Genomic DNA, 25,873 nt, shown 5'->3' with positions numbered 1-25,873 from the left:
CTTACACAGCTTCGGCTGTGGTTGATTTAAACCGCCTATTATCTGACATTTGACTCCTAACCGCGCTTCTTCATGCATTTATACCCCATTGGACAACGAAGCTAACAGGAGGCAACCAGATGCAATGACTTTCATTCAGAGTCTACGGCTTTTGCGGCCGACGGTGCGCGCTTCGCAGGTCGCCTGCCGTGCGCAGTTCCATGTCGGGCAGTCAAGTGGTAGAAGCAGCCGACTTCAGCAAGATGGAGCTTGGAGGGAGCGGGATAGCATAGCAAACCAGACAGATGAAAATGCTCGGATATCGGAGTTTCAGAAGATGCGCCTCGAGGCGCTTGAGGAGGTTGGCGCCAAAGATCTGTACAATGAGACGCACCCGCGGCTTGTTCACCGCAGGAAGCCGATGTCGGTCCCGACCTTTAGAAAGGTGTGGAAGGATGCCAATCTGGACGACCCGAGCAATACTGAGATCGTCACTCTGTATGGTACGCTGAATGAATACAAGTCGCCCCGCACAGGGCGGCCATCATCCCTAACCAACAACGGCGCCTTGCTGACAGGGCCACAGGCCGCGTCCAGTCCATTCGTCTGCACGGGAAAAAGCTCGTCTTCGTCACCATTGCCAATGAGTTCGAGACGATCCAGGGCATGATCAGCTACCGCAACCTCGGCAGTGCCCCCAACATGAACATTGACACCTTTAAGCTCTTTACACGGTTGATCGGGAGGGGTGACCACATCTGTGAGTCAGCAGAGAGTGTGCTTTCTCCACGACGTTGACCGTATGCTAAATGAGAGAGCAGCCATCACCGGCAAACCCACCCGCACGAACAGCGGCGAGCTCACCGTCCGGGCTGTGTTACTCCCGGAGCTGCTCGCGCCAACCATGGAGCAGATCCCGCACACCCTGACGGACCCGGAGACCAGGTCGCGCAAGCGGCATGTCGACATGATGGTCAACCCCAAAGTTGCTGATACCTTGCGACTGCGCTCACACATCACAAAATACATTCGCGACTACCTCCACGAGCGGTCCTTCCTCGAGTTCCAAACGCCCATCCTCGCCGAGAACGCTGGCGGCGCTGTCGCGCGCTCCTTCACTACCCAGGCCACCGAGTTTCCCTCTAAGGAGCTTTCCCTCCGCATCGCGCCCGAGCTCTGGCTCAAGCGCCTCGTTATCGGCGGCGTCCACAAGGTTTTCGAGATCGGCCCGGCCTTCCGTAATGAGGGCATCGACGGGACCCATAACCCCGAGTTCACCATGTGCGAGTTCTACAGTGCTTACACTAACCTCTCTGATCTCATCGCCAGCACTGAGGAGCTACTCGCCGGCCTCGCCGCCCACTGCCAGCACCTCATCGAGACCCAGCTCACATCCCTCGAGCCTATCGACGCGTCTAAGTTCGCCCGCCCCTTCCGCCAGCTCGAGTTCATCCCGGCCCTTGAGGAAGCCCTCGGCTTCCGCCTACCCAAGCTTACCGGCAAGGACGCCTACTCGGAGCTTATCGCCGTGCTAGCCCTCTCCAAGGTCGAGGTGCCCGGCGGTATTCCGTCGACGATGCCCAAGCTCCTCGACCGGCTGGCGGCCATCTACCTCGAGCCCAAGTCCTTTGAGGCCCCGCTCTTCATTACGCACCACCCCACGTGCATGTCGCCGCTCGCCAAGAGCTTCGTCTGCCCCAAGACGATGCAGCTCGTCTCGGCGCGCACAGAGCTCTTCATCAACGGCCGCGAGCTAGCCAACATGTACGAGGAGGAGAACGACCCGTCGGTGCAGGCGCGCAAGCTCGCCGAGCACAGCTTCTTCGGCACCGGCAAGGATCCGGCGCCCCTGGAGGACGTGGACGCGCCTGTCACGCCCAGGGACGCTCCGCTCGACAAGAGCTACATCCAGGCGCTCGAGGCCGGGCTGCCGCCGACGGGCGGCTGGGGCTGCGGCGTCGAGAGGCTTGTCATGCTGTTCTCCGGCGTCAACAGGATCAGTGACTGCCTGAGCTTCGGGACATTGAAGAATGTGGTTGGGCTGACGTCCGAGGCGCAGCACCACTCAAAGTCTTCGTGAGCATGGCCATTGCCGCGTTTTCTACCCCCTGTTTCTATTGGTTCTTTTCTTCCCATGCATGAGCCAATGGGTGTTTGAAATGTCTGGCCTGAGAGAATCCAGCTGAAGATGAGCCGGGCTAAAAAAGATCGCGGGACGAGAAGTTAAGTGTGTAATAACCTGTACAACACCAACAACACCATCACACTATCATAGATGTATCACATTGTAGAATATCCAAACACAGAATCCTGGGAATAGCAATACCACTTTTTGCCCTATTTTCAAGTACTTTTAGCAACGGATGCCTAGGTAGTTGTCTATGAAACCAAGTCTATTGCCTGTGAACTCTCAGGGCTATGCTAACCTACAGCCATCGCAGATGAAAGAGGTGCAGTTGGCCTTGAAAAAACGTGCAAAGTACCAAAACGCAGTGATGAAAAGCCAACCGAGCTAAAGTGCTGCCATCGTTCCCCAGAGCCTTGTTTGCTTAGACAGCCCTCTTCCTGTATGTCTAATTGCACCATGCTGTCTTCTGTCTTGGGATTTAGCCATACGCCCCTTTCTTTCTGACTATCCTTTCTTTCTTTCCTTGTAGAGTCGCCCCCCCTCCCCTGTCATTTCACAGCTTTTCCCAGGCGAAAAGCAAAGAAAAGCATACTCAAAAACTATTGTTTGTCTTCTCATCGCGCGGGGCCGAGGGTTAATAGAATGGTCGGTTTTAAGTGCTGTCGACCGGGTCTCACCAGAACCGACTCGCCTGGTGCTCCTTGGTATCTTTGACGGAGTTCTTCCAGAGAACGTACTCCCAAGACTGGTTACGAGCCCTTTTCTTGTTGATACGGGCCCATTCGGGAACGGCTTGCTCTGTCAGCGTCGGGTGGTCCATATAGATACCATGCAGCTCCTTCATCCGGTCAACCACGTCGAGCAAAGCGGCCTCTCCAGACACTCTGAGGACGATGTAGTCCCTCTCGGGCGCGATGAGATCCTGTACCTGGGGCAGACTATGGTGGTTCTGGACCGCCTCGATGCGAGCCACGCTTTCGAGGGCCGGGGAGCGGGCGAAGGGGTTGACGAGCAGCGGCGCGACGGCGTCTTGGAGCTCTTGGTACATAAAGCGGCCGGGGCGCCGCACGTCTCTATCCGGCGGGGAAAGGAATGTGTCTAGGAGGTCTCTTTTTTCGGTAAGTCGATGGTGGGTCTCGCCATTCAGGGCGTAATGCAAGTCGCAGATACGACAGACCCAATACGCTAGCCGCCGCGTGTCCATCTCCGGGCGAAAGAAGGGTCTGATGAATGTGTTGCTGCATCTGCTGCAGGTGTGCTTTTGAAAGTGCTCACGTCTCTGGCGGCGCTTCATCTTTTGATCACAGCCCATCAGAAGACTCATCACAACCTGGTCCTCGAGGTCTTCTTTCACATCGTCCGGAAGAAGAACGTATGACGGAGGGCTCGTGGCCGCGTCAATCCAGGTAAAAAGATGGTGAAGGAAAACCGCACCCTGGCCGGGCTTCATCGGGACGAGGTCGAAGAATCTCCGAAATTCCTGGTCCTTAGAAAGAAGGTCGATGCCCATCGGCAGAGCTTTCATCACAGCCAAGAAGACCGTGGCAAAGATGCCGGTCAAAACGTTGACGTTGAGCGGGTCCCACGAGACGGCGTGAGTACCAATGCAGTTGTTACGCTGGTTAGAGTAGGCCCGGGGGTAGAATTGCAGGTTCATCGGCTTCTTTGCTACTCTCTTCGAGTTCCAGTGAACAAGGTCGAGGATGTCATTGATGTGACCGACATGGAGGAGCTCGCATTTGATGATCCCCATGATCTCAAGTTTAGGGCAGGTCATGAGGATCATCTCAATGATCCGAAGGTCCATCATGGGGACTTCGTACAAGCGAAGAGCCTTCAGAGCGCCGCCATACTGGCTGAGAGACCGCACTGTTGCTTCGTTAGCATCGTTCTTCATCAAGTATTCGACTGACGTACACAAGGGGACGTTGTATGAAATCTCCCGCAGATGGTGGCTGGTAACTTCCGCAAGGGGCACATTTTGCTCGCGATGTGCGACACTCAACCTGACCTCAGCGTGGAGAAGTCTGTGGTGGTTGACCAGAAAGGGGAAAAACTTCTCGTATGTGTCCGCATCCGCCTTGTTCTCCTGTGCAATGTTCCACAGGGTGTTGCGAGTTTCATGGCTCAGCCACGCTTTCGGGATGCCCTTTATAGCGCCGGGAACGATGCTGCGATCTCGACCCCTGACAAAGAGGTTACGACCAATTCCAATCGTCGAGCGGCGAGTGTCATCGATGCCGTCGAGAGCGTCCGGGAGCCAGTCGCAGTCTTGGTAGTCGCCAAGGGGCAGGTGGAATCGAGACTGCGGCAAGTTAGGGTTTTGTAAGGGGACGGATCGGTACCGAGTCGGAACGCACCACGTAGATAGCTACGGCATCAGAACAAGTCTTGGAAGCAGATGCTAACCTGCCCACGGCTAGGGTATCGATGGACCAAAGGATAGCGACCACTTCGTGGCCTACGGGCACGACTGCGAGCATCAGTTCGAAAAGAGTTGGCTGGCTAACAGGCACAGCCTCGTCAGATATCTGTTTTTTCTTGTTGCCAGAAATCGACTGGCTTGTCTTTGCTTCCTTACCCCGCAGCTCGTCCCAAAAGGCCGGTTCAGGGAACTTATCGCGAGGTAGCTCGGGCAGGCAGCCCTTTCCGCCGGTCAATACATCGGTTACGATATTCAGCTGATGATCGCACTGCTCTTGATATGTCCTGCCGACTACTGGGTGGCACTTGCCGTCTTTGGGTATTCCGAGCTTCATCTCTCCACGTCGGACAGACTTCTTGTCGCAAGTCATTGTGGATGGCTCTCTGTTCCTTACCGGCGATATAGGGTGAATCAAGGGAGATGTATCGTCGAGCTCACCTAGGTAGATGAGACCAATATGGGCGAGGGAGAGAAAGAGTACTGGGGAGAAATGAGCAAGTAGCAGCAGCAGTAATGCAAGTGTCAAAAGAGGAGAAAGCTAAGCTGCGAAGGAGAGGCGCAAGACGGAGAATGCCGAGAAGAAACTCAGGTAAGTATAGGTCACGGCAGGAGGTAAATCCAGTCGTTGATGGTTGTCTCGATCCTGAGATGATTTTGACTCTGAAAATAATTTGTGAGAAGGGGTAGGGCAAAGCTTGAAGTTGTGTAACGTTGAGAAAGGGATGTATCTGAAAGCCCAAGATAAAGTGAGTCTTTATAGATAACTGAGTGTGAAGCCACGCGATCCACACAAGCCCAGAAGGAGAGGCCAAGATCCCGCAACTCGGCAGTTCTTTCCTTTTCCAAGATCTAGCCAGTCCAAGGTGAATTTGGTGTGAATGGAGAAGTGAAGTCGATCAGAGAGTCCACAACGTAGGTGTGAGGGCTTCAGTTGAAATCCTGGGGCTTGTTGTATAAAGGAAGAAGCAGGAAAAACACTTAGCAACCCCAAGCTGAGTGATCATGGGCAACGGTTCAAAGTAGGTTGAAAAACTTCAGTATATGTACTACTGGCTTTGGTAGCTTGTTCTAGTTGAAGGTTGTGTTGTGGGTCGAGAAAGGAGGGCAAGGTTGGTTGATGAAGATATGAATATTGATGCCAGGAATGCAGGGCAGTTTCAGACTTGGTTGTCGAGGAAAGAACCACCTACCAAGTACCGCTGATATTGGCTTCCAGAAGTTGAAGTGCTTTGGCATGAGAGGTACGGCATGAGGATTTTGAGAGCAGGAGATAATACGTGACCTGTCCCTGAAATGGGTTACCAAGCCAAAGCTGCGATACTGTGTGTTTAGCCTAACTGGGCCAACGAGATTTGCGTTATATTTTTGGGGTTCAATTCGTTCTTCACCGGTGGAACAGGCGTTCACTACATGGAATGCTGATTGTTTGCTCTGAATGCAGAAAGGTGGAAGGGCTTCTCTCGCATGTGTTGCAACTGTATAAGAACCCGGGCAGCTCTTGCCCAAGTTAGGGTTTGGAAAGAAAGGGTTCAATCAACCTGAAGTGCAGAGAAGGTCGTCATTCTGGCGTGCCGTCGTAAAGGTTTTGGTCACGGGAGCACCTACACCTATTCGATATCAATATCACACAGGAGGGATATAATAGGTCTGAGTGGCTCTTGTGATAAGATACCCAGGGAGTTGTTTTAGGCATCGCATAAAGAGACATAAATGGTGAGCTCTTTCCGCTAGAGGTCCAGTTAACATGAGCGATGTATGATAGTAAACGCCGCGACGAGCTCTGACAATCAAAGAGGACAACTATTCACTTGTCCCTTCTTCTCCCCAGTTATTTTGCACATTTTGAAGAAACCACTGAATGACACTGGTTTCAACTTTGAGAAAGACACGCGACTCTGTTTTCCCTCGAGCATTGGTCGAGGAGAAGAAGCATAGACAGAAGTCTTCAGCGTCTGCTTCGACTCATCATAGCCAACTTCACACCAACTCTGTCCTACACGAATATCATGCCTGTATCTTGGACTTCGTTCCAGAACACATAGGAGTCTATAAATTACATCATAGTGTACCTTAGCAATGCAAAAAATGTTACGGGCCGGCTTGGGATGTACCCTATGCAGTTTGATATGATAGTGAACAGCAGCTCCTTCGACCGTGAACACCAGACCACATGTTAGAACAGCACTGTGCCCACCACAGAAACATATATGTGACACAGTCAATTTTCATCTGCTAGAAGATGTTGTCTCTTTATTCTTGACTAGAGAACGATTGTTGGCCAAATTCCATCTTGAAATCCATATGGGAAAAGGGCGACCAAAATGGAACCAAGAGAGTCTTGATCATCCCCTGAGTTGTACAATCGTGATCATAATATTCCGAGGAACACATCTCCATTTTTCTTTCCCCGTAACACAATAAAAGCCAGCTAGAAGGTCTGCGAGGAAGTCGCCGATTGTAACAACACTGCGTGTTTTAAGGCGAACATCCCGCAGCTTTTAACAATGTCTTGGTCTGCCTTGGCTACCGAACCTATCCACAATATATTACCGTCTCAAGCAAAATGTAAACTCAAGTCGGACTGGACAGCCTGTGTCTATCTTGATCTAGAGAAGGCTGGCGGGCTAGGTCTGTGTCATGGTCGTTCACGTTAAACCGAAAACCGCCAGTCAAAGGGAAGAACACAGCGAAGAGGTAGCCAGGACACTGCTTTGCGATATTCTGTAGAGACTATGGCAGTCCCAAGATTTGAAGGGATGGAGGATAAGGGCAACTCCCGAACCTTTTTTTACTGAACGATACCGAGACCAGAGCGGCTTTCCACGACGAGTCAGGGCGACGCCGAAAAGAATGGCAGGGTCAAGTATCAACGTCAACTTCAAATTTGATAGCAATATCGCGGCACACATTATATCGACCTGAGTCGGAGTAGAGGGTCGCCGCTTGCAGCGTATCTGCGTATGAAGACTGCAAGCAACTCTTCGAGGTATTTGCATTGAAGTCAATCGGAGCAGAGCTAAGCCCGAGATGAACCTCAGACGAGGGGTCCCAAAGCGTCACAAAGCATATTGCAAGTCCATCTCGAAGTGGCTTGGCTCTCCCTCCTGCGACGTGATAAGAGCTGCACCCTCTATTGGAAGTACTGCGTGAACCACTGACCAGCCAGCCTCACAGATGACGACGATCATGGCCGCTAAGCCGGATGGTGCGGTTGGATGAGCTTAGGGATTCGCGGCACTGGCGGCGAAGACGGCAAGAGACACAAAGTGTCGTACGGTAGATGTTGGGAGTCGAGCAATGCGACCTACCCCCAAGACAAGGAGACTCATGCACCCTCCCATTGCTCGATGGCGGGCACTTGACTCGCGGTGGTGCGATACAAGCACCGGGGCGCGGGGAGCTAGAACATGGCGAGGGGAAGGAACCGAGAAGCAAGGCGCATCATGTGCATGCCAACGGCGGGGCATGCATGAACGTTTTTGGTGTGCCAGTTTTGCCAATGTGTGTCGAGGATCAATACCCGAATGGTGAAAGCGTCGAACCCCGGGCGGACCAGATTGAGAACACCGTCACCGCAACTCCAAGATCTTCAATACCTATGGACGACGAGGACGGACGCCCGCCGACTTCTTCAAGAGTAAACCTCGAAAAAGATGGAGGCGGCGGCGAGAACGGTCAGCCAGCAGATACTAACTTAACAGGTGGGGAAGGTTACACCTTGACGCCGGTCGATGCCCGCAACCACCGCCGACAATTGTCGATAACGAAGTAGTTTCTCGGTGCCCGCAAAACAGGGTAAGTTGGTCATACCAACAAAACCCCGAGGCTAGCAGGTCTCAGGTTGTCTACCTTTGTTCGATCCTGCTTCCCCTCAGCTGCCACATGGGCCCTCATTATTAACAGGTCAGCTCTGCCCAGGAAAGTAAATAGGCCTGGGCACAGGCATCGAGATTGACCTGGCTACCTTGTCACCAAGGACAGCGGCGAATTTTTTTGGTTTTTGGGGGGTTTTTGGCAGGCAATAACAAGCTCGCCAACTTCTGTCTGCGGCAGAATACCTGACTTTTTTCGCCTTGTCTCGGCCAAGCCCTTGCCTGCATCGAAGCAAAGACGAGTTTGTCTCACTTGCGACATTGAGGCCCAACAAGCACCAGTTAAGCTGACGACGGACGTCCTGTGTTGCACCTGGTTGGCCGGCTCGGCGGTGTTGGTCGGCTTTGCTCACTAAGGCCATCTGATCCATTACTGGGACCTTGCTGGGACCTTGCTGGGACCTTGCTGGGACCATCAGTGTCGGCTCTCTGAACAAACCCCGACGAACAGCGTAGTTGAGGCAAGAGAATGCGTGGCGAAGTTGGAGATGATTGTTGTTTCCGATCGGTCCTAGTTGCAGCGCCGTTGGTGTGGAGAAAGTTATCGATTGGATCCTCTGCTGATGAATATCCCATGGCTGAACCGTGGATATGGGTGAGAAGGTATTAGGCTCCTTTGACCAAAACGGAAAGTATCCTGCTTCTAGAGATGGAAAGAAGACAGGCGCTCAGCTTCAAGCAAGTGGTTGAACCCGCCAGACCGTTCCAGAACGTTGGGGTCATCTACCACCATTCGACATCGACAATGCCGGCTGTTGATGCTGTTGCAACGAGTTTCATGGCACCCAAACGAAATGTTCGACCGGGTAAGCCGTGGGTGCCGGGCGAGCCGAGGATCGCGGTGGTGGTTGCAATGCTCCGTGGTGCATCGATGTTTCACTCCGCAAATTCCGTATGAGCTACCCCTAAGGCCGTCTGTCTCGGACATTGGACGACGGCATGGTGTAGCAGGTTGATGAATAGAAACGTCTCCCAGATGCAGGGCTAAAAAAATATCCCACGTGAAGGCGGTCGATGCCTAACGATCGATGCTGGAGCAAATTCGTGATTCTGCTACGGTGGCAACGATGGCGTGGATGAAATTTGGGACCGACACCTGCTGATCTTGATAGGGGCAGTGTGTAAGTCGACACAGGGCGAGGGCAAGCCAAGAACGACGCAGAATAGGCGGGTCATGGGCGGCATTTCAAACGGTACTATGTGCAGTAATTATCATTGCCTCAAAAAGGCAAATGGAGTGTGATCATGCGCATGCGCAGGAGAGACAAGGAGGAGGGGTGATGTGCTGACAGGCCTGCCGGCCATGGCAAGGAATCGGGGGATCGAGGGTGCGTATCCTATCGTCGCGGACCCATCAAGGTTCGTGGTTGCGTTCAACGTGGGACGGATAGGGTGCCCAGGCAGTCGACAAGAATGGGAATCCTTCACAGTAGGCCGACTGACCAGACGCCGCCTTGATGAACGAAGTTTGAGGGCGCAGAAGAAACCGGCTTGGATGGCCTCAGGAACTTGGTAGGTGGCATGTGCATGGCTTGGCCTCAGACTTGACTGCTGGTGACTAGAAGGAAGGAAAGAAGGACGTCACGTTCTTTCCACGACTTTCCATGTCCATGTCCATTTCCATTTCCATTTCCATTTCTTGGCGGCTCTCCTTTGGCGTGCCTTCTGTGTTAAAGTGCAATGTATACGTCCTGTGTACCTGCTAAAGTAGATTACACCGAAAAATACTACCATTTCCGACATTTTCTCAAGGTAGATGGATGCTACTAGCAATCGTAGCCTTGTCAAAATAACAGGCGGTATGCAAAATCATGATAGCAACCATCACTCTCACTCACTAGACCCCGGCCCGCTATCTCGGGTCCGTCCTCGAACTACCTACTTACCTACGATGTACTGTGAACATCATACGGTCCAATAAAACATGATTTGACGAAGCCCAGCCTCGACATGCTGCAGAAACGCTGTCACGCGATCCTGCCATGCCATGTCACGCACTTTGATACGATACCACACTTCATCGACGGTCACGCGTATCTGAGACTGCAACCTCAATTTGAACTAGGGCAACCGGCTACGCGATGTTCCAGTTCGTCGACACAGATCAGGAAAATGGCGAGATGCCCTTGCACCAGAGAGTGAGGGGATGACGATGTCGCCATCCAACCAAGCAGGGCCGTAGGTACGCGGCGACCCGATGAATAGTCTGTTGCTGCTCGTCTAAGATGCCGTCACCCAACTATATTCCTTTCCCGCCCAAATGCCATCGTTCACGGCGCCTGTCGAAGGCGTCGCCGCCCAGTTCTGCAGAACCGAGTGAACCTAGATTATCTATAGTATGGCCATCATGATGTTGTCTGAATACCCGCTTGGGCGACAAAAAAGTTGACACCGTGAGGGATCTCTGTTCGAGGGGCAAGTCACGCCCGGCTCCGAACCTCGTCCCACAACGATGAGCTGTTCTCCGGCAGCCGGGCCTCTCCCTGGAGCCACCGCCAGCGTGACTGGTCATGGTGTGGGGCCGGATGAAAATCTAACTTCCCAACCCGGGAAGCAAAATCAAAGGAGAGATGGGACAAGGATCAGCTGACAGGGTTGCTGTGGGTGGACAGTCTTGAGGGAGGTACGCGCAACGCGCAGCCTGCACATGGCAGGACCACCCACAGGGCTTGGTGGTGGCATCTGATGGCATAAGTCAACATTGGTTCAGCTGTCAGCCATGGGCATCCTGGAAGTTGAATCGCATTCCACGGGTGGCTCCCTCGCGTCCCATTCGACAACCTCGAACGGATCATATAGCGGAACAGCCTCGAGCTCAAGAATCTGGTCGATGTACGTTGGTACCCAGGCCATGGTTTGCGCTATTCAGTGGGCCAAGGCATCGACGCCAGCATTACCCTCCGAAAGCCGTCTTCTTCAGTCATGTAATCTACTGCCGGCTGCCAGTCTGCCATCGCCCGTCAGCCCCTTTTGGGACACTGACCTCCGAACCGTAAGGCTTTGAGCAAAGTATGGATACTGATCGCGACCATCCATTAATCACTCAGGCCAGGTCAGGCACGCTTCAGGGGGAAATGGCCAAGTGATTTAATGGGCTCGCGATGGTAGCGCCGCGCTGGAACCCCTCTAAGCCAATAGTGGCCGACGTGGACGGCCCAAGGCTCTTCTTTGTTGAAATGAAGGCCGTGCCCATCAGCGATTCCTTTTTACAACTCGGCGGTGGGCGTAATTTGCCGTCCCTAAGCATCTGCATCAAGGCCCCGTAACGGATGGCCACCCAAGCAGCGAGCAATGTCCAAATCCAAATGACATTGATGGAGGGTACGAGCTTTGCTCCGTTAGGAATCTGTATTTTGGGGGTTCCGGCGGGCTGGAGTTAGCCTCAGGGCTCTTGGCAGGTCTGGACTGATGATGCACTATGCGCGCTCAAACAGAATGCTCGACAAGTGCCGTTCAGAATCTGGTCTTGTAATTTATCGGTTGGCAGAGTGGCCAGTGTGTGTACCTATTTGTGTTTATCTCTCAGGAGTCGGCCGAACCAGGCGGTGGAGGAGGTTCAAAATGCCCAGTTCTTATGCCGTGGTCCTGAGAATCTCGAGAGGAAAGAAGAAAATCCCGTATATAGTTGTACCGTACCCTCTGCCCCATGAGAGACAGGGGAATGGCCCCCTGGGCCACTAAGTACATCCCCCGTCTGTCCCTCTCCGTTGCCCAAGAGGGACCAAGACTAGGCCTGGCGGCAGCTAGGGTTTTTGGATCAAATGTGCGGAATGGATCCCAAGTGTCAAGGGCTTGTGGACCTTGGGTTGATTGGGATTGGTGTGTGTATCGGGGCGGCTTTTGTTTCTGCTTGTCATGAGAAAGAAAGAAAAAATGGCCCCCGTCGCTCTGGCAGCCTGACTGCAGACTGCGGTGGATCCGTCATGCCGGCCTCAGACGAGTCTTCTTTGAACGACTTCTCCTTTTTCAGGTCCGCCTGCCGTTGCAACGACTTGGAATGTCGGCGCCTCAGAGCCTTGAGGACCACCCCTCCCTCCCCCGGAAGAGGAACTTGAACACGCAGGCATGGCGCCATAGTGCATTTTACACCAAACACATTTGGACCCAAAACAGATACGAAGTATGAGATCGATGGATACCAACGAGGCAACCCTTCGTGGGAGGTAGCCGGAACTGCATCTAGTGTACCTATACACTGTGCAGAGACATGTCGCATGCATCATGATAAGGGAACCCGTCTGTGCAGTGCCCATATGTATGTTGGACTCCCGGAAAACGTCCAACGCACACGGACGACGGTGACTGGCAGCCCGTCTCGGAGACCTGGACACACCAAAGATGGGAGGAGATGGAATGGCGCTTCTCTGCACAGTCTGGCAGGCGCCCCCTGAGGCTGGGCTGCCACTTTCTTCTCCGTACCGTTCCCCGACTCAGCTCGGTTTGTCGCTCAAAAGAGCTGTGGCCAAGAAGAGCGCCATCGGCTTGGTGCTTGACGACACTCGCACTCCTACTACTGTGCAGTCATTTAGAGAGACCTGACTGACAGTCTGACCCCCATCGGCCAGAGTCACTTTTGTGTGGCCAATCCAACGAGGCATCAGCATGAGGCGCGCAGGCGGATCGACACGTCCGCGCAGGATGACTCTTTTGGCAAGGAAAACCCACTGTCTAGCCTGAGTCACATGGTTGTAAAGAGGATGCAGCTAGCGAGCTAGCGGCGCATCTCGAGCAAAAGAGACGTCCTGGCCCCTCAGCTTTCTCCATCGTGGCCCTATGGCGTGGTTGTTTTGATAGGTTGGGGGACCACTTTGGTTGCTTATTTTTCGTCTTTGAATGTAGTTTTGCCCGTCCTTGTTCTCGCCCTCCCCATCATCATCATCACCACCACCACCACCACCACACCGTACGACGCCTCTCTGGCCATGTGGATTATGGTCCAAGGTCAAATGAAGGTCACCCGTGGTCACTGATGTCTCATCCACACCCTTGAAAAGGATGGCCTTATAGGACAAAGACGCGTGCTGCCAAGTCTTGTGCGCGAGACTAGCTAGCTAGCGTTGGTCGCTTCTCTTAATCACTCTCCCGTTCTTAGCGTTTAGCAGCAGGCCACCCCGACGACACACGAGCCGCCCTGTTGCGATGGTCCTCTGGCGATGCGACTTGAAGGCGACGAAGGAAGGATTGTCGTCGCTTAGCGGAAGAGTCCAAAGAAACGGCGGCTGCGTAGTTCGGGGGCAGCGATCAGTTTGACTTGGGGGTGGTATGAGATGCAATATCTGAACCGCCACAGATGCCCAGCCATGCCGGCACTTGCCCGCTGGTCACAACGCCCGCCTCCCATGTATTTTCAGGTAGTGTCGGGCGAAGAAACGGACAGGCAGGCCATACGATGTACGGGAGTAGTATGTACGCGGACTTCGTGATAGGGGATGATCGGATTGGGAGATGTTCCTGCGAAAAGGAGACGTAGGATACTTACGCTTGACCTTTATGGGCCCCGACTAACGGCCTGAGTCATCGGCGAAAAAAACACCCTTTTAACCACAAACTTACCAGCAGTTACTGTCTGCTGTAACACCTTGATAAATACCATGATGCCTCGCGTTCAAGTGAGCCAAGGCGTAGTGTACTTACCCAGTCCAGGGCGATAGCCAGTCTTGGGGTTTGAGGCCCCCTTCTCAAGCTGTGGGTCTTGACCGTGTCTCGATCTCTCTAAAAAAGGTGGTGGATTGCGATGCGCGGCCGGTTGGAGGGTGAACACCTATTGTTAAGTGTGTGTGGTGTTGTTATGCTGTGGGAGAAAAAAAGAAGACTAAAAAAACCAAAAAAAAAAAAAAAAACCCTTGCATGCAATGCACGAGAATGGAGCACATTAACGGCAGCCCTCGAGGCGCAATATGACGTCCAGCATGGTTTGGCTGCAGGACATCTCACGCGAGTGCTAGCAGTGTTAGCCGGGACAGGTCGAATAGGTCCCGTTCAAGTAACGGCATTTTCCCTCTTTCCCCCTCTCTGTTTCTTTCCTCATCCAGGTCCATTTTCATTGTAAGATTCGTTGCAAGAAGTATAGTATACAACTAGTACAAAAAGTAGAAGACGAAGATCACGCTCGTTCATTCGTCCATCCAACATGCATCCCATCCCCTCACGATCGTCGCGCGGTGCCCATCGAATGTAACGGTATCCATACCTTTGTAGATGTCTCGTCCAACTTTAGAAAACGACGAGAGAGGCAAGGGCTGGCTGGCAGCAGGCGAAAAGAGCGGTAGCAGGGTGAGAAGCAAGTATCTGGGCCATGCTGATCACAGTGCGAAATGAGTCACTTCGCGAAACGTTTCTGGAAATAATACTTAATTACATCGTCCCGCCGACAATGGAGAGTCGACCGCCAAAGCAAGACGAGGTACGGCCGCCATGTGGACGGCCGCTCGCCCCCTTTTTATTTCTCCCTACCTTATCTCGACAGGAGTCGTAACGGTCAAGAAAGAGAGGGGTGGAGAGAGGGCTGTCCAGGTCTAGGTCCGGGCCCAGCGCGTATCGAAATCACACACCCAGCCATCTCCTTCAGGTCCCACCGACTTCGGGTTGCAAGATGAAGGGGACGTTTCGTTATCCGTAAAACGGCCGGACAAACGAAACGGCCAAGCGGTTGCTGGGCCGTTGAGGCGCGAAGGAAGAAAGGGAAGAAAGAAAGCAAGAAAGAAAAATCTGCCACGAGGTTCCTCAACAATCCACATTTATCCATGGTCCTCTTGTCCTCATTCTTCCCCAAGGTACATAAATACACACACAAAGCAACCGTCTGGGAGTGCTCACAGCGTAATGTCGTCGCATTGGCGGAGGGACGACAACGGTTCGACCAAGGAGATACCAGTTGGAGAGAGACAGAAGCTTCAAGCAGAAAGGGAAAAAAAGATTACCAAATGAAATAGGACGGTCACTAACGTCTGGGAATGGCTGCTAGAGTGGGTCTACAATGGCATGTTCCCGGCAAAGTAGCAGGGTCCGGGAAGATAGGTACCCCTGACGCTGGCCAGAGTGTGGAAAGGCTCGTTCTCAGTCGCTCCCCTTGGTCAAGCCCCCCCTGGCAGCCTAGCAGTCTGGCAGTCTACCAGTCTGGCCGTCGTCGGGTACGTAGCCCAAGATGGGAACAGTTTTTTTGCTTTTCACCACGCAGACGCGGCGCCAAAATAAAAATGGTAATAAAAAGGGAAGAGGAAGAAAAAAAAAGCAATATGCAATGCAGCTAAGAGGCGTCCGTCCCGTTGAGGGTCTCGCAAATTTCGTCCCACTCGCTTGCGTGCAGCACAGGCCAGCCTGCGTTCTCGTTCTCCCACCTGGCAACTGAGCAGCACACGCCAAAGCGTACCGGCAGGGAAAGAGCTACCAGGTGTATGCCCCACTCCTATTTTAGAGCAAGTACCTGCCGTAGGAGAAAGATACCTACTCCAGCGCGGTATTATGCGTTGCGCGGCAGGTTCTTCTCTTCGCTAGATCATCCCGTTCCTTGGCACCTCTCTATTTCCAAACACTGCGAATCTTCTTGAAGGTCGAACAGCCCAGGCGAGTCCAACAGAAACCAACAGCAGGCTAGTGACAACAGTTTAGCACTAGAAGTGAAGGAAGAGAGGAAACGGAGATAGAGGTCCCACTCACCAGTGTTACTCAAGGTCAGTGTACCGTTTGACACTGACTGGCCGCTGTCTCCCAAGTACAGAGCTGGGGAGGTAGGAAAGGTAGTACCTAGCGCAGGTAGTATACGTCGTGGTAGGTGTGATGCTGACAGGGCCACGACAGCAAGGGAAAGTGCCCCCCACTAAAAAGTATCCGTACGGAACGGCTTCCCTCCAGACCCTTGTCCTTGATCGTACCTCAATCGTCGAACCTCACACACACACACACACACACACACACACACACGCCTCTTGCCTTTCACACCGCGTCCTCTCCTTTGCGCCCAAGCTGCTCAGCGGACCGACCACCAGACCTCCTCGTCGCACTTGCCTGGGCCTCTAGAGCTCAGACACCGCGCATCCCATCCCAACCCATCCACATCCCTCCCTCTTGCTTTACGGTTTGGCCACCGTCCGCACCGTATCGCGCATCTGTACCGTTTCCCCCAAGCAACGAGACAGTCCGAGCCAGTGCCGCCCTCCAAACTGACACTGACACTGACACGCTTTACCCTGATACTCCCACACGCTCTCTCTCAGTCTCTGCTCTCTTTCTAACAGTATTCAGTGTACCTCTCCCTGGCACACACGCACACACACACACACACCCTGGAGGGAGCCACTCAGGACGGGCCCACGCCTCTTTTTTCCTTCGCAAGGGACTAACTAACTGGACCGTGAACCTCCTTCAACCGGGCCTCCTGGCAAGGGCAAAGCCTTCTCCTGTCACGCTTCTGCGAATAAGTACCCCCAACGTCCCGCTCGACCTCCCGTTTTTCCTCCCTCCTTCTCCCGTCTTCCCTCTGCCACCATTTACAGGTCTTTTTTTCTTCTGCCATTATTCTCCCCTTGACTCTTGACCAAGAGATCACACCACCCTCTTCCACGACCAATACAGTACTTTAGGTAGTGCTTTTGATTTACACCTTTTCATTGTGATACCCAAGTCTGTCACCAGACTTTTTCGATACCCACCCCCCACTTTCTCACCTACACATACACAATGGCCGAAGAACAGAAGCCCGTCGAGGTCCCCAAGGAGACTGTCCCTGCCGTCACCACCGAGCAGCCCGCTGCCGAGACGAAGCCCGTCGAGACCACTGAGGCTCCCGCCGCCGTCACTGCCGACGCGACTACCGAGACCCCGGCCACCACCACCGCCACCGAGACCCCGGCTGAGGCCGTTGCTCCCGTCGAGGAGGCCAAGAAGGAGGTTGTTCCCGTTGAGGAGGGTACGCTCGAGCACAAGGGCGCCAACTTCCCAAAGTAAGCCAAGCGCACATCTCCCGACTATGATCAGCGTATACTGACAGCTTTTCCCAGGAACTTCATCTACTCCAAGGAGTTCTTCTGGTTCGGAAACGATGCCGTCGAGTTCAAGAACCTCTCTTCCTACCTGAAGAGCGAGAAGTCCACTGAGGCTGCTCACCACAACGCTGCTTGGGCCTCCCACACCGGCAAGGGTCTCCTTTTCTTCGGCGACAAGACCGCTCCCCAGGGCGTTATTAACTTGGTATGAACGATCATTGAACTAGTACCAAAAGCAACTTACTAACAGTCATTTCTCAGGCCGACGCCGCCGAGCCCGCCGCTGATGGCGCCAACAAGTTCCACTTCACCGCTAAGGGCCACAAGCACACCTTCAAGGCTGCCAACGCCGAGGACCGTGACAACTGGATCTCCCAGCTGAAGCTCAAGATTGCTGAGGCCAAGGAGCTCGCCTCTACCATCGCCGAGACTGAGGCCTACAAGACCGCCCTCGAGAGCCTTAAGCCCGCCAAGAAGGAAGAGAAGGCCGCCGAGGCTCCCGCCGCTGAGGCTGCCGCTGTCGCTGAGGCACCTGCCGCTGAGGCTGTTGCTGTGCCCGCCGCTACCGAGGAGGCCGCCGTCAAGGAGACCCCCAAGGAGGAGGAGCCCAAGAAGGAGGAGTCCAAGCGCCGCTCTGCTAGCCGCAAGCGTGGTTCCATCTTTGGCAACCTGCTCGGCAAGAAGGACGAGAAGAAGGAAGAGAAGGAGGAGACCGCCCCCGTTGCCGAGGCCGCCAAGGAGGAGACTCCCGCTGTTCCTGTGACTGAGGCCCCCGTTGCCGAGGTCGCCGCCCCCGCCGAGACCCCTGTTGCTCCTGTCACTGAGGCTCCTGTCGTTGCCACAGAGACTGCTGCCGAGGACAAGCCTGCCGAGGCTGCCAAGGAGACTCCTAAGGAGGAGAAGAAGGAGAAGCCTGTTCCTACCAAGCGCAACAGCATCTTTGGTGTCTTTGGCAAGAAGGAGAAGAAGGCAGCCGCCGCTGCCGACGCTGAGGCCGCTCCCACCCTTGCCAAGGAGGGTGAGGTGACTCCTGCTGCTGAGACTGCCCCTGTCATTCCTCCCGTTGAGGCCACCACCCCTCTGGCCGTTGATGTGGCCAACCCCAGCACGGTTCCCGTTGAGATCAAGGAGACTGCTCCCGCAACCAACGGTGAGAGCCGCCCTGAGCTCAAGGAGAAGCGCAAGTCTTCCCTGCCTTTTGGTTTCGGCAAGCGCGACAAGTCCCCGGCCAAGTCCCCTGCTCAGTCTGACGGCGAAGAGACCGAGAAGGCAGAGAAGACCAGCACCTTCTCCAAGCTTCGCGCCACCATCAAGGGCCGTGGCAAGACTGAGAAGTCCGCCGAGAAGCTCGAGAAGACCGAGGAAAAGCCTGAGGAAGCCCCCGCTGCCGACGCTGTTAAGCCCGCCACCGAGACTCCCGCTGCCGAGACCTCCAAGGCTGCTGAGGAGCCGGAGAACAAGCCGGAGAATGTCGCTTCTTCCACCCCTGCCCCCGTCACAGCCGCCGCATAGAGTGCGAAGATGGGTTCGATGTCTTTTCCTCGCAAGTGGGTGTCTCGCTCATCGCACTCGGAGGAATGAGGCAGAGATAAAACCTATGACAACCGTCAAAATAAAGAAAATATGTGCACGCATCGATCGGATCGAGATTCGGAGGAAGAGCAACAACCTTACATGACAACTCATTTCACTCGGATGGGTTTGTTCGGGAATCGGATCTGCATTTCAAGATACCCCATCAAGACTGGTTCTACCTGATACCCTTTCCTATATCCCTCTTTTCAACATACGCATCGGAAGGCGAAACCTGGTAGGAGGCGACTCTATTCCAGTTTCGGTCTTTTTCGAAGTCATTTTCTCCTCGTCGTTGCCCTTTTTTTGTTTGATTTGTCCTCTCCCTTTTTTTTTTTTTACCAAGTATCGTGCTTTGATACCCAGTTATACCCGTCGCCCCAGACAAGAACACGAAAAGAATAAACACCCCCGACAAAAAAAATCGAAGATGCCTTGGGTCGACAGGATGGACGGACCTCTTGTGTTTGGTTCAACTCTCGGGCTAGGGTCAAGAATCGTCAGACTTGAGTTTGGAGATGTTGCTGTTGGCGGACAAAGACTGCATGGGACGATCTGTGCTGGCCACTAAGGCCGGCTTAAGCTCACTCGCATTCACTTAATACTTAATAGAACTTCGTTGCGTGTTGCTTAGTTTTGTCTGTTCACTCGTTTCGATCTCTGTCTTGTGACTTGTGATATTGAGTCAGATCCGCGCTCGGTCTTCTTGGCCCAACGTGCGTACGTAAGTTGAACGGACGTAACGCGTTGATAGATTCGGACAACAGTCATATCGATTCCCGTGATGTCCGAGCTCTACTACCACCCCATAGGAGCCTCGAACCCAGGAAGGTCGCCGAGTTCCGTCCAGAAGGTCAGGTCGTTAAGCGTGGAAAGGTCATACATGTTGATTTTGTCTTGCCATGTCTGCCTGCCTCCACGGCAGACTGGAAGCAGACGTGGAAATGTCCAGACACACAGTGCACCGCGCAGGCGAGCATGAGGGGCGGGGCAAAGGCACGGCTTACGATGTCTCGTCTGGCCTGTTGGCCTGCAGAGTCAATGCGTGTGCGCAAGGGAGAAAGACTCGCAGGGCCACGAGAGGAGCGAGGTCATTCTCGCGTGTTTGACTGATGCGACCCAGCGTTTTTGCGAGAGTACTAGGGGGACACGAAGGGAGGAGATGGTCAAGGGGGCAAAAGACTCGCTCGGATGGGATAAGCTTCTTCGGCGCAGGCTTCTTTCTTCTTGGGTCTGGTTTGGGTAGACGGACGAGCGGTCGGCTCGTGCTTTGTTTCGTGTCAACGTTTGCTCTGAGAAACGCTGCGAGTTCGCTGGGTTGTCTCGTGAGCTTCCGTGCTTGAGCGTGTTCATCTTGACGTTGGGGCTCTGGAGAGGCTCATGCGGCAGCTTCCAGCTCGAGCGTCGTGAGGCGACGGCACCGTTTTTTTCTTCTTCCTTGGCCTGGTAATACGGTACGGTACGGCAATTAGCACTGCTCACGGCCGGCATGGTGTGCTGTGGACTCAGGAAGAGGGTAAATGGAAGGAGGGAGCGGCCGTTCAACCATCCCACCCAAACTTGGGCCAGAGGACGCATGCAGCACGGATGTCACACGGTTGATCACAGGGCATGTTGTATGTTGCGATGAACCGAGATGGCAGGTCATTTGAAGTCTGTCGTCTCTAAAGATAAGTCAGGTCATGGTCGACCGAGCCAATCACACAAAGGTGACGAGAGAGAGGTGTTGTTGGAAGGCGTCCCCACAATCCAGCGGATCGCCTCGTACTACAGCCACGGCCGCATCCCATTTCTATACTCTAGACTTAGAAGTGGAGGAGGGCCATGTGGGGTACGTTTTGGCGACCGGGAACACTTAAATCTCCGGGTTTTGTATAGTGTATATTGTGGAGACTTGCACGTTGATCGTGTCTGCGATGTGGAGAGGAGGTGACGTTGTCTAAGGGGACGGATGTAAGCAGGTCCGATTTCTGCCGTTTGGCTGTGTTTCATAACGCCACGGCCGGCTTGTACAAAGATCGCTCTCATATGATCTATAGCCGCGGAGAATCAAGGAAATGAGGGTGGGCCGTCCTGGCAGAGTGGACGGAGGATGAAGATGTGGATGGCAAGCCAGCTCTGAGAGATGTGAGGGCGCTTGGCCAGGACTCTCACCGAGGTGTCTCTGTACCGACTACCAATCACGTTACTCAAGCCAGCCCTCTCGGCTGTAGTCACTCATTGGCATCAACCCAACGGGTCCATTTCGATTCTTCTCTTGAAGCTGGGAGATTTCCTGGGTTCCTCGTCCCGAAAGAAACCGCAGCAGACGCGTCAAGGTTTAGAGACTTAAAACCTACTATTCTGTCAGGGAGAGATATCTCAAGGTTTGGGACAGAAACAGAAGTGTTTACAGCGGGACCCCTCCTCCTTTGTTTATTTCTGTTTTTTTGCCGCGACGAAATTTACATCTCAGCTGTCCTTTGCATTGTACGACTGTTATGTTCATGCAGGGTACAATTTCCCCACCGGAAACTAACCGAACTGTATTGCACAATGAAGTCAGCAACACAGTGCTGTTCTATCATTTCATTCAAGCATATAGAGAGAGAAGCAGCAAAAAAGAAGAAGAAGAAGAAGAAGGGGTGAGGAGGGACGTGGGTAGGAAGTGTGATAACATATTTCACACCTGCGGACGCATATAAGTGTCTTGGCGATAGGGGATCACTATTATTGGGTCAACTTCAAGTCTTGAGAATGCACCAAACAACTCGCACATTTGTATTGAAATAACCTGTTTCAAACGACTGGGTAGTCTTGAAGCTGCTGGTCTTGCATGTCAGTGATACATGCAAGGTAGAGCTTTTGTAGTCAGTATAATCGTATGACCCATGTCTCGACGAAGACGAAACCGTCTTAATGTTTGGTCGACATGTAGACAGGGTATTTAGCACAACAAGATCTTCCAAAAAAGAAAGCTGGATTTGCTTCGTGATACACAGGTAGGTTGCCATACATGAAGTTCCAAGAGCGAGTGCAATCTAGACCCTCAACTGACCGACTCACCCGCGTCTGCTTCCTTATTTTTGTTTCCAAGATCCGTATTATTGTATACGATCATCTCGATGGTTTCCTTTAATAGAGAGATTCTAAACTCGGTGGGCCGTTGAACTTCGCAAGGCGAGAGAAGGAGGGGGCGTTTAAACCTACCTTTGTCTCCGGGAAGACGAAGTAGACAGCCATCAGGACGATCGTGAGCCAGGAGCAGTATGCAATTTAGTATTTCCACGAAAGGGTTGACAAGTTGATGGAGTTGACGGACTGACTAAAGAAGCTGGAGTCCTTGATTGAGCCCATCAGCAGCGCCACGCCCTTGACTCGGCTCGGAAAGAGCAGGATCTCCACGGGGTAGGCGATGACAAGCGGATCCCAGCAGATTTTGTACGTCGTGGTGAAGAATTTGATGCACGAGGGAATACCCGTGCCTGCAGCCTCTGACCGGATCCTGTCGAACGCGCTACCACTGACGGTCCAGCCGATCATGCCAACGAGCATTGTTGTCGTGGCTGTGAGAAACAGAGGCAGTCTACCAACACGCTAGACGAGGTTGGCACAGACGATGGAGATTGTCAGGTTCTAGATCTGGATAATGACGTTGATGAGCGTGATGCCAATCGACCGCAGCACTGGGGCCAGATAGTACGAGACCAGGATTTTCGAGGACTACATGGTTGCAGACACACGTTGGTCAGAAAGCAGTTCCAAACGGTGTGACTTTGCATGGGTGGGTGAAACCTACAATCATCCCATCCGTCTACGCCTTGAATACCGTTCATCACAGAGCTGTTGTAGCCTATGCATGCGCTGGCGATCAAGGCTCCAGGGACGAGGTAGAGCCTGAGGAGGTCAGGGTTGCTGAACAAAGCGTCATCATGGTCGACTATGGGCTTTGACGACATTTCGAGAAGAGTACAGACAAATACGCTTTGTCGATATTTGTAGTTGATGGCACTGGGCGACCCATGCTGAGGTGCTGAGCCGAGGGATGGACGACGATTTATATTGTGGGAGAATACTACACTGCGGTCTGTCGTTGGTTTTACCACACAATCATATCTCCACGTCGATCTGCCACTTTGTGTGGAGAAGCCATGAGCCGGGGAATGGGGACAGATGATGCCTGGCCTAGTGTTCAAAAACCCGACGATGCTTGGAGCCACTCTGTCCCAGGCCGCCCATGTTAGCGTTGAAGTGTAGAGCAAGGTGGCTGACTACCCACGAGGTAAAAGGACAAAACTGCCACTAGCAACGAGCATAGTCAGAGGTTTCCTGTTCCGGGTCTTCGGGGAAGACTCAACGTGCCTGTTGTTGTTGGCATCCCGAGATATGTGCCGATACCCCCCGAAGTTCAAACACCACCAACGCGTCCCGGAGGCGGAGCTCGACCCGGTTGTGTTGCTCCTTCAACCTACCTCCACTAACTAGTCATCGCATCTGTTACGAATCATGATTCCTCCCCTCAACTCCGGGCCACAGTCAACGCCGCGGCCACTGGTCCACATGTCCGAACCCCTTTCCGATCAACGGACTAAGGAAAGAGGGCCGCTTATGGAGTGGAACAAGTAGATTAGTATACATCTTGAACAACTCGATGCGCCCCTAGATGAAGCACTTGTCGAGTTGTTGACTCCAACACAAAATCCGCCAGCGCCGTGCCACCACAGTAGGTTCCCACCCGATCATTGGCGAAATTACTGCGGCTCGCCTGTCTGGCGATAGCTCGTGTCTCCTGTCCGGGCAAGGCTTTTGGCAGACGAAGCGGGTTCCCAAGTTGGGATTCGAATCCATTGAGTTCTCTGACGACCCTAATGAGGACAAACTGGGTCCACAGGGCGCCTTAATTAGCAATATTACGCGCCACAGCGTTGGGGGCCTCGTTCGCCATAAAGATCGTGGAGCGTCTCGCTCGACTTCTGGTCCATGAGTGCCGTAGCAAAGAGGCGCATGCTCTTCCGGAGCCACCTATAAACACACACCGCTACACGCTCTGTAAGACGAGATCCCCCATCCCTAACGGAAGCGCAGCTACATGGCTGACTGTTCAAAAGGCGGGAGGAACTTCCAGTCCTATAGTGAAGACCCCCTCTTTGACCGGGTCACTGGCGGCTGCCGCCTATGTCACCGGCCTACAGGCTGAAGGGATCACCACATCTCCAAAACACTTCGTCGGCAACGAGGGCTAGAATGGGCGTCGATGGACCGACAGCCAGATCAGCACCCGGGCGCTACTTGGAACCTACTAATACCGTTCCGCCTGGTGGTCAGATCCTTGGTATCATGACAGCGTGAGTGCCTCGCGGCGAAGCTGCAGAGGGCTGACCGTCACTGACGCTTCTCGGCTATAATTCGGTCAACAGTCACATTTGCTCGGAAGCCAAGCCTACCTTATCCATAGTGCGCGACAAGTGGAAGTTTGCTGGACTAGTTCATCTCCGACTGGTTTGGCACCTTCAGTTTCGTAGAGGTTACTGAATACTAGATAGAGTAAAGTGATAAAAAGGCTGGTATGGTAGACATGGCACCACATGCATCTTCTGGAGCATAAAAAGATGGGATATATCATTGTCCGTCATCACTACCACAACCGCCGGCTCATCTCGCACATCAGACTCCCATCAGCGCACCCCAATCCTCACGTATCGTCAAGATCTATCCAGCCTCAACCGTACTGCTGTCTCAGCGGCAACTTCCTATCGAGTGTGTGAAATGCCTGCGTCCGCGGCGTATATGGCATGACCCTCGGACTCGCAGGCCCTTTCATGTCCCTCATCTCCCACTCCCTGCCCTCCTTGGCATAGCTGACCGGCGAGATCCCGCTCCCGCCGCTGTCGCTCGCGTCCTCGTCCTCGCCGTCCACCTTGTCCCCTTCGTTCGGCCAGCACACGTAGAGCGCGATGCCCAAGTTGGCAAGGTACAGCGCAAGCATGTACACCGTGACGGCGAAGGTGCCCTTGGCGAGCTGGCACGACTTGTACGCCCGGAATGGTCGGGCGTAGTCGCACGACTTCGCGACGTACCAGGCGATGCTGGATGGATACCGCGGGTCGGCGTGGTCAGGTCCCATCTGGCCGTAGACGGAGACAGTGTAGAGGGCGACCATGGCAAGGTTGAGACCCGCGGCGAGCAGCGGGAACCAGAACTTCATGATGAAGGCGACGAGCTTGACGAGTAGGATGAATAGGGTAATGACGGAGATGGCAACGTTGAAGTCGGTGAGTCTGTGATGGAATCGTCAGCTCTGACGCCGTGGGAATGTGCGGAACGCGTGCCCGAAAGGGATCCCATGATGAAGGCACGGGAACGGCAGGGGGACTCACGTTCGTGTCCATACGAAGGGAACATCAGGATACGGCTCGTAATTGGCGTAGGCGTACAGGATCATCTTGGGGTTAGAATTAAAATGGTTGTGATATCCGACCTCCCAAAGCTTGGTGCGGTATAAGTCCGGCTGGGCGATGCCGAAGAGGACGAGCAGCGGGACGAGGCCGGCGAGCTCTAGCGGCATCAGCGTCCACATCCACGGCCGGAGCAACCATTTCCTGCGCAAGATCTTGTATGCCATTCTGTAGTCTTGTTTATTCTTGATGTCGTACGGCGGGGGGTTGGTGCAATCCCCAGTTCCTGCGATGTTCGGCTCGACAACACAGAAGAGGAGGACACAGAGACAGTTCTTCTCGTTCCGGTCTTGTCCTTAATGTTTCGCCAAGAACCGGACGTCTTGATGCGTTTTGCTATTGAGTCGGGGCGCGGTTGTCGCCGAAGCAAGCAATGGAATTTCACATCGGTCAAGCACCAGCACTCAACCTCGATGGAGAACCGAAATTCAATGCAAGCAAGGAAATACCGGATTGCTTGCTTGTGTAGTCGTCGTTTCGAC

At 53.6% G+C, this 25,873-nt stretch overlaps 7 protein-coding genes across 7 annotated transcripts; 2 read left to right on the top strand and 5 right to left on the bottom strand.

Annotated features, from left to right (window-relative positions):
* Positions 1 to 124: 124 nt before the first annotated feature.
* On the top strand, positions 125 to 2,059 carry CH63R_05685 (Lysine--tRNA ligase; the record flags this gene model as incomplete). Its single annotated transcript, XM_018300660.1, has 3 exons — positions 125 to 482; positions 566 to 739; positions 801 to 2,059. 3 exons carry the CDS (start codon positions 125 to 127, stop codon positions 2,057 to 2,059), a joined length of 1,791 nt encoding a protein of 596 aa, XP_018158510.1.
* Positions 2,060 to 2,780: 721 nt separating this feature from the next.
* CH63R_05684 (uncharacterized protein) lies at positions 2,781 to 4,902 on the bottom strand (the record flags this gene model as incomplete). The annotated part of the gene is made up of 2 exons (XM_018300659.1): positions 2,781 to 4,412; positions 4,468 to 4,902. The coding sequence occupies 2 exons, from the start codon at positions 4,900 to 4,902 to the stop codon at positions 2,781 to 2,783; spliced, it is 2,067 nt and encodes a 688-aa protein (XP_018158509.1).
* A 12,178-nt stretch (positions 4,903 to 17,080) lies between these two features.
* Positions 17,081 to 18,897, top strand: CH63R_05683 (immunogenic protein; the record flags this gene model as incomplete). The annotated part of the gene is made up of 3 exons (XM_018300658.1): positions 17,081 to 17,343; positions 17,401 to 17,590; positions 17,647 to 18,897. The coding sequence occupies 3 exons, from the start codon at positions 17,081 to 17,083 to the stop codon at positions 18,895 to 18,897; spliced, it is 1,704 nt and encodes a 567-aa protein (XP_018158508.1).
* A 1,098-nt stretch (positions 18,898 to 19,995) lies between these two features.
* Positions 19,996 to 20,448, bottom strand: CH63R_05682 (uncharacterized protein; the record flags this gene model as incomplete). The annotated part of the gene is made up of 1 exon (XM_018300657.1): positions 19,996 to 20,448. One exon carries the CDS (start codon positions 20,446 to 20,448, stop codon positions 19,996 to 19,998), a length of 453 nt encoding a protein of 150 aa, XP_018158507.1.
* Positions 20,449 to 22,212: 1,764 nt separating this feature from the next.
* Positions 22,213 to 22,491, bottom strand: CH63R_05681 (Hexose transporter; the record flags this gene model as incomplete). The annotated part of the gene is made up of 1 exon (XM_018300656.1): positions 22,213 to 22,491. The coding sequence occupies one exon, from the start codon at positions 22,489 to 22,491 to the stop codon at positions 22,213 to 22,215; it is 279 nt and encodes a 92-aa protein (XP_018158506.1).
* Positions 22,492 to 22,572: 81 nt separating this feature from the next.
* On the bottom strand, positions 22,573 to 22,895 carry CH63R_05680 (Hexose transporter; the record flags this gene model as incomplete). The annotated part of the gene is made up of 2 exons (XM_018300655.1): positions 22,573 to 22,659; positions 22,755 to 22,895. 2 exons carry the CDS (start codon positions 22,893 to 22,895, stop codon positions 22,573 to 22,575), a joined length of 228 nt encoding a protein of 75 aa, XP_018158505.1.
* A 1,760-nt stretch (positions 22,896 to 24,655) lies between these two features.
* On the bottom strand, positions 24,656 to 25,558 carry CH63R_05679 (uncharacterized protein; the record flags this gene model as incomplete). Its single annotated transcript, XM_018300654.1, has 2 exons — positions 24,656 to 25,214; positions 25,314 to 25,558. The coding sequence occupies 2 exons, from the start codon at positions 25,556 to 25,558 to the stop codon at positions 24,656 to 24,658; spliced, it is 804 nt and encodes a 267-aa protein (XP_018158504.1).
* Between the last annotated feature and the right edge of the window lie 315 nt (positions 25,559 to 25,873).

This window comes from Colletotrichum higginsianum, chromosome 4 (assembly GCF_001672515.1).
Source record: "Colletotrichum higginsianum IMI 349063 chromosome 4, whole genome shotgun sequence".
Lineage (NCBI taxonomy): Eukaryota > Fungi > Ascomycota > Sordariomycetes > Glomerellales > Glomerellaceae > Colletotrichum > Colletotrichum higginsianum.
Note: the sequence above shows the minus strand (reverse complement) of the source record. Positions and strands in the feature narration are given on the sequence as shown.